General features: G+C 43.3%; 1 protein-coding gene across 1 annotated transcript in view; it reads left to right on the top strand.

Moving 5' to 3' along the window:
* Ankrd44 (ankyrin repeat domain 44) overlaps positions 1-11,222 on the top strand; it is a 277,873-nt gene that overhangs the window by 124,439 nt on the left and 142,212 nt on the right. Inside the window, exon 3 of the mRNA XM_032901107.1 lies at positions 5,987-6,065. Within this exon, the coding sequence (XP_032756998.1) occupies positions 5,987-6,065 (79 nt within the window). The remainder of the gene's footprint in view (positions 1-5,986; positions 6,066-11,222) is intronic.

Here is an 11,222-nt window from a genome sequence, read left to right as displayed (position 1 = left end):
ACATTCAGCTGAGGATTCCCAAAGTAGACGATAAGCAAGGACAGAGGTGTGAGCGACTCCTCCCACTGCCTGTCTACACAGTGTTTTTAGCTTCTAGAACGGCCTTGTCATCTCAAGCTCACTGTGCACTCATACTTCAACTTCCCCCTTTTTTCATCTGCTTCTTCTGGGTAAACAGACAATTTGGGACTTCCTCTGCTGGCCATCCCTGCCATATTACAAACTTAGCTCAGACCCCAGCTGGCACTGTGTGGTTCTGGCTATTCAGAGAATGGAGTGTTCGTCTGCTTTCCTTCTGGAGGAAATGGGTTCTCTTGTTCCATGTGTCTGAATCTATGTGCAAAGGGCTGTCAGGCATTGGTGCTAATGGGTAATGGAAAAGGATCTTTCTCCTTGTGATACCATGCTTAGGAGCCAATTCCAGATGCTGTTAAGTTATTCTTGCCCTTGTATTCAAGGGTGTTGTGAAGAACTGAAGGATGAACAGTCACTTTGTCATAGTGATACCAGTTTGATGGGAGATGAGAAGAGATATATAAACGTTGAGAGCTCAGCTCAGCCACTATGTCCAGATGCTAGTCTGTATCTGGCCTGGTCCTGGTTTTCTAGAACTTCCCTCTAGGCATCCTGTGAAGTTTGTACTAGGCTTTGAGGTTGATTGAGGTTCTCAGATAAACTGGGGCCAATAGAGAAGGACTAAAGGGACTCTGGGTAAGATGTGTTTATGTTTTTCAGTTTTCAAGTGATTCTTTTTCATGTCTTTTGAGACTTCCTGTCCAGATTTGTTCGGAATAGGAGTGTGGAAAGAATTCCCAATGACAAGTGTTGATTCTACCCCAGCATTTGGCATCATGGCTGTCAGTTACTCTGCTATTGTTGCCTGTAGTACTGTCCTGCTTTAGGATGGTGGTGACTGGACCACACAATTCTTCACTGCGAGAGAACTGGATCTGTTTAATTTGCACTCCTAATATCGTTTACAGTATGTTGAACCTGATGGCTTCTAAGCAGATGCTTATGTGCAGGAAATATGGCTGACTGTTAGAGAACACACATCAGAGTTGCCATATCCCCCACTCTTCCAATCTTTTTTTTTCTCCTGTAGTTTCAGAATTCTTAGACAAAAATTTTAGATAGTTTTCACCAAATGGTACTGCTTCCCATAATGCTTCATTCATACATATTTATTCTTTTTTCTTTTTTAAAAAAGATTTATTTATTTATTATACATGAGTACACTGCAGCTGTCTTCAGACACACCATAGGAGGACATCAGACCCCATTACAGATGGTTGGGAGCCACCATGTGGTTGCTGGGAATTGAACTCAGGACCTCTGGAAGAACAGTCAGTGCTCTTAACCACTGAGCCATCTTTCCAGCCCTATTCTTTTTTTCTTAATCATACAGTTTTGCTGTGTTGCCAAGGCCGATCTTGAAGTCCTGGGTTGAAATGATCCTCTGCCTCCCACATGTGGGTACTACTGTGTACCACCATACCTGGCTTCCACACTTTGCTTTTCTAAAAACAATGACTTCTCTTTACAAAGTCTTTGTCTTTTGTATATTAAGTTTAGATGTTACACCTAATTTTTGTCTGGTTTCCTTGTTACCTTAAGTTCTTGCTGGCTTTGTCTGCCATTTTTTGCTTGTGGTGAGTTGTTTCCATAAGGGTTTTCTGTCTTAGGCTTAGAAAGACATTTCTCTTGAGTGGAGATTTCTGGGTATCACAGATTGCCCAGACAGAGAGCATGCCACTCCATCCAGGTTTTGGTTTTCTTTATAGCAGCAAAGGAATACCATTGATCTAGAACTAATTTTTAAACCCATTTTCAATGTGAAAGTTTCTGTATTACAAAGTGTCTTGGGTTTTACTGCTGTAAAGGGACACCATGACCAAGGCAACTCTTATAAAGGCAAACATTTAGTTGGGGCTGGCTTACAGTTCAGAGGTTCCATCCATTACCATCATGGTGGGAAGCATGGCAGTGTGCAGGCAGACACGGTGCTGGAAGAGCTGAGAGTTCTACATGTCGATCTAAAGGCAGCCACAAGGAGACTGTCATCTGAAATGGGTGGAGCCTGAGCATAGGAGGACACCTCAAAGCCCACCCCATCCTTCAACAAGGCCACACCTCCTAAGAGTGACCCTCCCCATGACCTAAGCATTCAAACGCAGGAGTTTGGGTGCGGGGGTCACACCTATTCAAACCATCACACTTGGGTGTTTTAAATTAAAAATTCTAAACCACCGAGGGAAAATCCAGATGCATAGTGGAGAGTTTCACCCCCTTACCAGGAGCCCAGGACAAGGTGCCCCCTGCCACCTGCGTCTATGAACACTTGAATTTTTTTTCCACCCAAACTTTCACTTGAAAGGCCAGTTCTTCGGTGAGGGTCTCAGTTCTAACTCTGCATTCCATCTCCCCTGGGTTTGTAGGACCTGGAGCATCAACATGCCCTGCCATATAAGCACCCTCTGCTTCCAGCTACTTCCCAAGTCACCTTCTACTTTCTTTTTCTCTTTAGTTTCTTATAAGCTCCGTTGTAAGGATGTTTACTGCGCTCATTACATTTTTCCCCTTTGGGGGAAAATGGTTGTGGGAGGACTCTAGAGGAAAACTATCCTGGTTAATTTTTATTGTCCACTCAACACAACCTACTTCATCTGAGAAGGGAACAGTTGAAGACGTGCCTCAATCAGATTGGCCTTGGCCATGCCCATGAGAGTGTGTCTTGATTGTTGTGCGAGGGACAAGCCCACCATGGGCGGTGCCATCCTTAGGCATGTAGATCTGGGCTGTATAAGAAAGTTTAATGAGGCTGGGTGGTAGCACATGCCTTTAATCCCAGCACTGGGGAGGTAGAGACAGATGGATCTCTGTGAGTTCAAGGCCAGTCTGGTCTACAGAGTGAGTTCTAGGAAAACCAGGGCTATACCAAGAAACACTGTCTCAAAAACCAATCCCCCCAACCCCCCCAATCAAAGGTAGCCGAGTATGAGACAGTAAGAAACATTACTTCATGGTTTCTGCTTGAGTTCCTGATCTGACTTCCCTCAGTGATGGATTGTGACATGAAAGTATAAGCCAAATAAACTCCTTTCTCCTCCAAGTTGCTATTGGTAGTGGTGTTTATCATAGCAACAGAAAGCCAACTTAGAACAAAAGGATTTTAGACTGCCAAGGGAAATTCTAAAATGATGTCCTTGCTTTCATTTTTATTAAGAAAAATATTTCACATTGGGATCATGACACATGATTCTCCCACATCAATTTGCTGTGTTGGGAGAATCTATAACCTGTGCAGGGCTCAGCTTCTTTTCCTTTTAAATAACAGCAATAAAATTTGAGAACACAGTTGTGTGTCTCTACTGGTCGGGATGTTTTACAACCAAGCAGTTTGGAAAAGGTAAAATGAAAATGTGCTGTAACTACCAAGTAGGCATGGCTCTTTCAAATCTCAAGGGTAGCACTAGCCAAGAACTTATTTCCAGCCACAGCATAACTGGTATCTCCTTTCCCAGATCTATCCTTGCCTCCTATCTTTGTATAGCTGACACCAGTGGTTTAACTTATGATAGAGTGATGTCTGGTGATGTTTGAGTTCCAGCTTGTTGAGCACAATGATACTGTCACTCTGTCTTTCAGCCTTGGCTCATGGTCCTTTTATATTGCTAGTTCCTTACTGGAGAGCAGGTGTTAACAGCCTTGGTCAGCAATGGACATACTGTTTTTGGCTAAGATCTTTCTAGCACATAATTCTCTTCTTTGCTTTGGTGAACAGTTCTCCATTGCAGTGACACATCTACCATGTCACTGAAGGGGGGCAGTAGTTCTTTTGCAATTGGAGTAGTTCTTATGTAAGCTATCAGAAACCTTTGAATGTATATTAACAATACTTGGATTCATATTAAGAATTTTTACAATACAATCTCCTACCACATACTTTCTTACTATTATTGAAACTTTAGTTTGAACAAGCTGTGTCATATAAAGGACTTCAGAGTCAGCAAATCCAGCCGTGTAATGACAGACCAACCAAATTTGCGAGGCGGGGAGAGAAGCTGGAATTTATTTTCTTTTTATTTGAGTCCAAGTTCTCAAACAGAGCACTAACTTTGCTTCAGGTCAGATGAAGTCATAATTTGAGCTAGGATTATCCTTGTTTAAATCACTTGGGCAAGGTTGAATTTGTTCAGCCAAGCCCTGGATCTAATTCCATTCACAAAAGAGCACACAATTGTATAACTTTTGCCCTAATACCTGAGAAAATATTGAGCAGGCATAGTGAAGAGTTTTGGGAAAGTAGGAAGTTAAGGTAACAAATGTTTGTAGGAAGATGGAGAAACCAACAAAGAAAGAAAATATTTATGTCTTAGATGGTTTTGTGGTTTACTACCTAAAAGCATATACTTGATTCTTATATTAGCATGTAGGTTGTCAAACAATTAACCTTTGTTGTCAAGGCTAGAATAATTCAGTTCACCATGGTCACATAATCGACTGAATTCTCCAAGTTATATGATTGCTTTTTAGTTGCAGACTGTTTTGTTCTTACTTATCAGTAGTGTTGCCTGCACATACATGCATGGTGTAAGCTCCCATGTAATTCAAGCTGCTCTTTATGTTTAGTTAATGTCAGTCCATAAAACCACTTACTAGGTCTTCCAACGGCTTAAGTGGTTTGAAGATCAGGCCCTGTCTCGTCCCCTGTCTGTTGTCTGTTTCTGACACGACATGCACAAAGCAATAGTCTAAAAGACACAGAGGGAAAGGGAGGGTCAGGAGTGTGAGAAAATAACTTGTGAGAACATTATCCTTGGGCTAATAAAAGGTCCTTAGGTCGATTGTCTAATAAAATGGTGACAGCAGTGATAGAATCAACGGTGAGTGCCAGGAATCTCCAGCAATGGGGGAGCTTGTAGAAGCGACCATGCTTACGGGTTGGTTCAGTTCAAGTGTACCCCGAGTGTCTCATCTGTTGCCAGTGTAAGGACAAGGGAGAATAAGAGCTGTTATTTACATCCAGGAAATTTCAACCTTGGGGGATTTTTAAAGTTCATTGCTGAAATTAATATATCTGACTCTCACTTTAGTCCATGCATTTTTAAATACCACAGCTTCATTTGGGTGATGCAGTCAGTCTTTGTGTCCCCTCTCCTGTGTTCCTGAGTTGAGTCAGATGCAGTGGTGGTGCCACAGGGGAGTCCATTAGGGCTGGGCTTCTTGAAACTCATTGAACATCTTTGCATTGTATTCAGCTGTGCCTTAATTTTCTGTAGAGAAAAGCTTCTCTGAGAGGGTGATAGCTACCCATATCTGAGCATTTAAGGTTAAGATCTAGAATGTAGCTGCAAAATGGTGCTGGGCTAGCAAAGTAGCAGAGTAGATTCTGTTCTAAGATCCATGAACTCATTAGCCCTGGGAAGATTGGCTAAGTTTCTAGTACCAGGTATGGTCTCTCTCTTGTTGACTGGCCTTAAGTCCATTTAGACATTACCACCAATAGGTGAGCCCCCCTGTTGTACTTCCAGGGATATCTTGATAAATTGGTCTTTGTTGAGGGTCATCGGTGTCACAGCTGGGAGGACTATTATACTAATCTCCCTTGACAGTGCACACAGTACTTTTTGGTACTGTAGAAGACAGACTACAGGAAGGAGACTTTCAGGTGAGATCAAATCTGTATCTCGTGTCCTAAAGTGTCCTAAGTGTGAGGTGTCTTCAGCCATAGTCATACTTTAATCCTTTGAGAGGAATCCAAGAGCATCATCAATAAACTATATTGTTTCGGGGAACCCTTTGAATTGTCTAACCGACCACTTGCAGGGAGGTTCCTCGTGACTGGTCCTGGGGTCTTGTTAAACGCACCCGTGCAGGTTGGCCTTCAGCCTTACTCTACAAACACAGACCTCAGAGTGAATGATGAGCACCTTAACATCCAACCTCCACTGACTGCCCTATACTTTGATATTTTTTATTTTAGGATTCTGAGAAACGAACCCCGCTTCATGTGGCTGCGTTCCTGGGAGATGCAGAGATCATCGAGCTCCTGATTTTGTCAGGTAAATAACTACTGTGTTCAAAAGCCAACTGCTAATGGAGGCTTGAAGATCAGTTTGCTGGACTGGCAACTGCTATGAACGAAGCAGCAGAATGTCTTTGCTTTGCTTATCCAAGGTCATTTGATCAGTAATTTATCTGCACATGAGATGCAATAAAAGAAATGGTTGCTTGGCAATAATTCTTGAACAAAGTATTTTACATTGCTTTGAAAGTTTGATTTCTGTCTATCTTGGCAGACTTGGCATTATAGATAAACTCAGTACATTGGATATCTTGTTTTTTAATTATAAGAAAAGAAAATGGGTTTAAAGTCTACATAGACACATATATAATATATATCCTTTATGAATTTATATACTCTGTATAGCACAAAGTATATGTACTAAAGGCACATAATACATATATTTAAATATTGCAAAATAATACTAGTTTTCTTATACACAATTATGGTTACAATAAAAGTGTGAAAACAGAAAACAGATGTAAGGGGCCATGTCAGTTTCTAATTAGAGGCTTTGCTGAGTAGGCAGGTGGGGTGTTGAAATAGCCCCATGAAAAGGCATAAAAGGGTTTACTACAACCCCATTATTTTGTAGTTTTAAAAATTGGGTCCAAATATGTGAATCATGTCATATTTCTATTTCCTCTGGTCTATGAGATTCTCTTTCTCATTCTTCTGTACTTTAACATTTCATCAGATTTAAAGGTATGAATGGTTTTAGTTCTAGAATCTTGTATGTTCCAAACATCTCACCAAACAGGTTTCCAAAAGGATTATGTGATTTTTTTTTTATTATTCTTTTTTTCAGAGCTGGGGACCGAACCCAGGGCCTTGTGCTTGCTAGGCAAGTGCTCTACCACTGAGCTAAATCCCCAACCCCATGATTTTTTTTTTTTATTCGCATGCTCACTAGACAGATCCTGGAGGAAGCTTGAACACTGCTTGTATGTCTCGATGTAGACTAATTTGCTTTTCCTTCTCCTGGTTTTTGTTTGGAGAGATTAAAAGCTGGAGGAAATGCCATTGTCAACTAACTAGGCCAAAGGCCTGTAGTAAGGGTTTTCCTTTGTCTGAAGTAGTAAGGGGAAATGCTGATGTTCCAATGCAGTGCAAAGGTGAGAGCTGGGGCATGTATTTACCAGCTGTGAAATGCACCACAGTAAAGAAAGAACTGTGCTGTATCACCCGGAACGTTGTCAGTGTTACCCTCGGGTTTATGGTGTCCCCATTCTCTGGGTGAATTTCTCCAGGAAAGAAGTATGATGTGTGTGAATGCAAGTGTGCCTGTGCTCCCAGCACAGCTAGATTTTGTGCACATTTCTAGTGTTCTCAAGAACAGACCTTTCTTTGGACAACCCGAGGGTGTTCCGGGCTGTGGTCCAAACACGCATGCATTGTCGGGTGTTGGCACAGACCGCAGCTAAGAGCCAGTGCCTACCTGGATGGTCACCTCGCAGCTGAAATTTGGTCTATGGAAAACTGTAGATAGAATCAATGTGTAAAATAAAGAATTGCATGGCAACAACTCCTAATGATTCCAAGCAATATCATCATCAAGACATCATCATTCAGGATGAGCATTCCCTTATCCAAAAGTCTAAAGTCCAAAGTGTTCCAAGTGCTGCCATGATGCCATATGGTGCCACAAGTGGGAGTCCTACACCTGACCTAATGTGAGGAGTCACTGTCAAGATGCAGAGTCACTAAAGTATGCCTAAGGCATGTATGAGGCAGAAGCAAAGGGCGTGTGTAGGCTTGGGTCAAATAGACCAAAAATCTCCCCTCCAAATTAAAAATCTGCAACATTTCTGGGCTCAGGCAGCTTGGATAAGGGATGTTCAACTTATTAAAGATGTCATGCCCCAGAGGCAGCAGACATGGGTCAGTGGGTCAAAACACCATTCCAGAGGGCCTGAGTTCAGTTTTCAGCATCCACATCAGGCAACCGCCTGTGATTTCAGTTCTCAGGGATCCAACGCTACCTTTTATCTTCTGCAAGTTCTTCACGAGCACACACGCATGCACACACACACACACACACACACACACACACACACACACACACACACGTTGGGGGCAAAGGCAGGAGAATGGGTGAGGAGAGTAGCTGAGAACAAGTTAAGTTGGCCTCGAGTTCATGCTCCACCTCTCTTAGCTTTGAAAGGGAAGCTCTTAATGCTACATCACAAGGGTCACCCATAGGGGACCAGTGATAAACTTGGTGTCATGTCACCTTCACGTGGTACAGAATCCTTGTCTTCCATCCCTGAGGCTGATTCAGGAGTATTGGGAGAAGCTGTTGTGTGCATCTTAATTTGTGGACCCATTTGGTCCTAGAATTACTGATTTGTTAATTTCTGTCATTTAGCTTTGGTTCAGTTTGAAAGACATTTTCTCTCCTCCTCCCCCTTCCGCCCATCAAATCGAGAAAGTTCTGCAGCTGTTTATTCAACAGAGGCAAACTTTCGCAGTGCACGTAGCTCCCATTTTCCCTGAAAGGACTTTTATTCAATTTATATTTTATATCCCTCAAGAAATATCACACGACCGCAGTGATTTCAGTCCTGAGATTTCATCTGGCAGCTGAGGCTTTGGGGACTCCAACCACACAGTTTTCTCATTTCATAATGAATGAGGCGCTAATGATTCCCATGTTGCACAAATAATTTAACCTTGCCAGGGTAGCTTGTTACAGCTGTGCTCTCTGCTGCTGGGCAAACTCTCAGAGCATGCTAAGACCCAAGCTCACTAAGTTACTACTGATGTTGTCTCCTAGTAACCAGGCAGATAGAACCCTGAGTATCTCTGTGTGTTGGGGGGCAGAGCAATGTCTTCGGGATGAACAGGCCTTGAGGATTCTTTCTGCCTTCTTGTCACTGCCTGTCACTCTGGCTTGATTTCCTCATCTGACTCAGCTACTGTTGGGGAACTGGCCAGGTCAGGATCAAGGCATGCATGGGGGGAGTGGGCAGTGGGAACAAGTCAGTGGTAGAGCACTGAGGTCAGGGTTGAGGTTAGGAAAGCAGAGGGCCCACCGGAAAATGGCCACAGCAGGATATCTTATAGAAAAATTCAGGACGAATGAGGGTGATGGAGTCTTGGGTTGGAGGAAGAAATATGTACGCATGCTCCAGGGTGGGGGTTTGTCAGGTCTCACTGCTCAGCACAAAATAAACAGCACAGTCTGGGGAGGTAGCTCAGTCAGTAAAGCGCTTGCTGTGCAAGCGTAAAACCTACACTTGATTTTCAGCAGCTATATAAATAATTGGTGTGTGCTTGTAACCCCAGAATTGAACAAGTGGAGACAGCAGGATCCCAGGTCTGCCGGCCAGCCAAGATAATCTAATGGCTTATCCCTGAGTCTCAGTAAGAGAGCTTGTCTCAAAGAACAGGGTGGACAGATGCTGAGGAACGATTCCAGAGGTTGACCTGTAGCCTATTCTCATGTGTACTGGCACACACGCGTGCACACACACATACACACACACACACACACGCGCACGAATACACACACACATGTACACACACACATGCACACATACGCACACATATGCACACATACACACATATGCACACACATATACGCACACGTACACACACATATGCACACGCACATTCACACTCGCGCGCGCGCACACACACACACACACACACACACACACCCCATCTACATGCCTGCCCAGATACATAAAATACAATGCAACTGCATGTACCAAAATCTATTACTGAACAAGTGACAGTTTTACAAAATGATTTCCTGTGATTTCTTCCCCCCTAGTTATGGTTACTAGTTATAGTGCCGATTGTCTGCAGAACTGGTGGCATATGGTCCTTTATCCCTTCATGCCTAAGAGATATTCATTCTTTGTGCATGGATTTGATTTTTTTTTTAAATCTGTAAAGGAGTTCGATTAAAGAAAGCAGAGCTGATGGTGGGCACAGATCTGGTACGATATTAATTAATTAATATGCTGCCGTCTGGTGAGTGTGCAAGCTGGCTCTAGCGGCAACTTCAAGCAGCAGTTTCTACACATGACATTATCACACATGTTTCCAAGGTGGCTCCTGAGCTGCAGGACGATCTGGTCAGTTTGACAGGAAGAAAAATCCAACAGCAATGCAGTTGTTCTATATTACAGTTATACGTCACACCTCAGTACGCGGATTAGCCAGGCTTTGGACAGACTCGCCTTCTGAATTGATTGCCTTTGATCAGTAAGAGTCTCTCATTTAGTCGGTGCTGATCACCTCACTTCTCTTTTTCCCCTTACATTTCTAGATGACAAAGCTTAAGAACAGAAATTTTGCCTCTGGAGAAGATGCCAGAGTTTCCTTTACTCCCCAGACTAAAGGACTGCTCCACATGGTGGCTCACAACCATCTGTAATTGGGTCCAATGCCCTCTTTTGGTGTGTCTGAAGAGAGTGCCAGTGTACTCACATTTAAAAAAATAATCTTAATAAAAAGGATTGCTTCCCTGGGACTGAAACAGAGGGTAATAGATAAAGGAAGGCCCTGCCTCATTGGGAGGTAGATCTGTGCTTGATAATGTTTAGCTGAGCTTTTGTTCTAGAGAGCCAGGTATATTTCATGCTTATTTTTGTGATTAAGAACTGTAATGTCCTTGGGTAAAAGAGCATTTGCTCCTAAATCATTAGCCTTGCAGACTGTGTCCTTCAGTGGTGCTGACAGGCAGGAAACACAGGGTTTCCCTTGGAAAAATCAGTTATGAATATTCAACAAAGGACCCAAACCATCTGACACCCAGTCCTGAGAGGTAAATAACAATCTCCAAGGTGTTGAGAGGAAGGGGACGGGGAGGCAGGGGGAATGGGGGAGGGGAAGAGGATGGGAGGGGAAAGGGCTATGGAGAGGCAGGGGAGCACTGAGACAACACTGCTTTTGTCAGGGCTAGTGGAGGAGAAAGGAGCCTTCCAGGCAGCTCCCAGCCTCCTGTGGAGCCCGAGTGGCAGAATGGAGGGCATGTGTGGGGGACTAAGGGATCAGTTTCTTCCATTCTAACAAGAGTTTTCGATTTCTCAAGCACCTTTGAGCCAGCACCTGACAGTGTCCATGCTGGTGCTCTGCACTGTCTCAGACCTGGCAGGCTAGGTCCTCCTTGGGACCATTTTAATATAGAAAGCCATATTTGTAT

Source organism: Rattus rattus, chromosome 4, assembly GCF_011064425.1.
Source record: "Rattus rattus isolate New Zealand chromosome 4, Rrattus_CSIRO_v1, whole genome shotgun sequence".
In the NCBI taxonomy this organism is placed as follows: Eukaryota; Metazoa; Chordata; class Mammalia; order Rodentia; family Muridae; genus Rattus; species Rattus rattus.
Note: the sequence above shows the minus strand (reverse complement) of the source record. Positions and strands in the feature narration are given on the sequence as shown.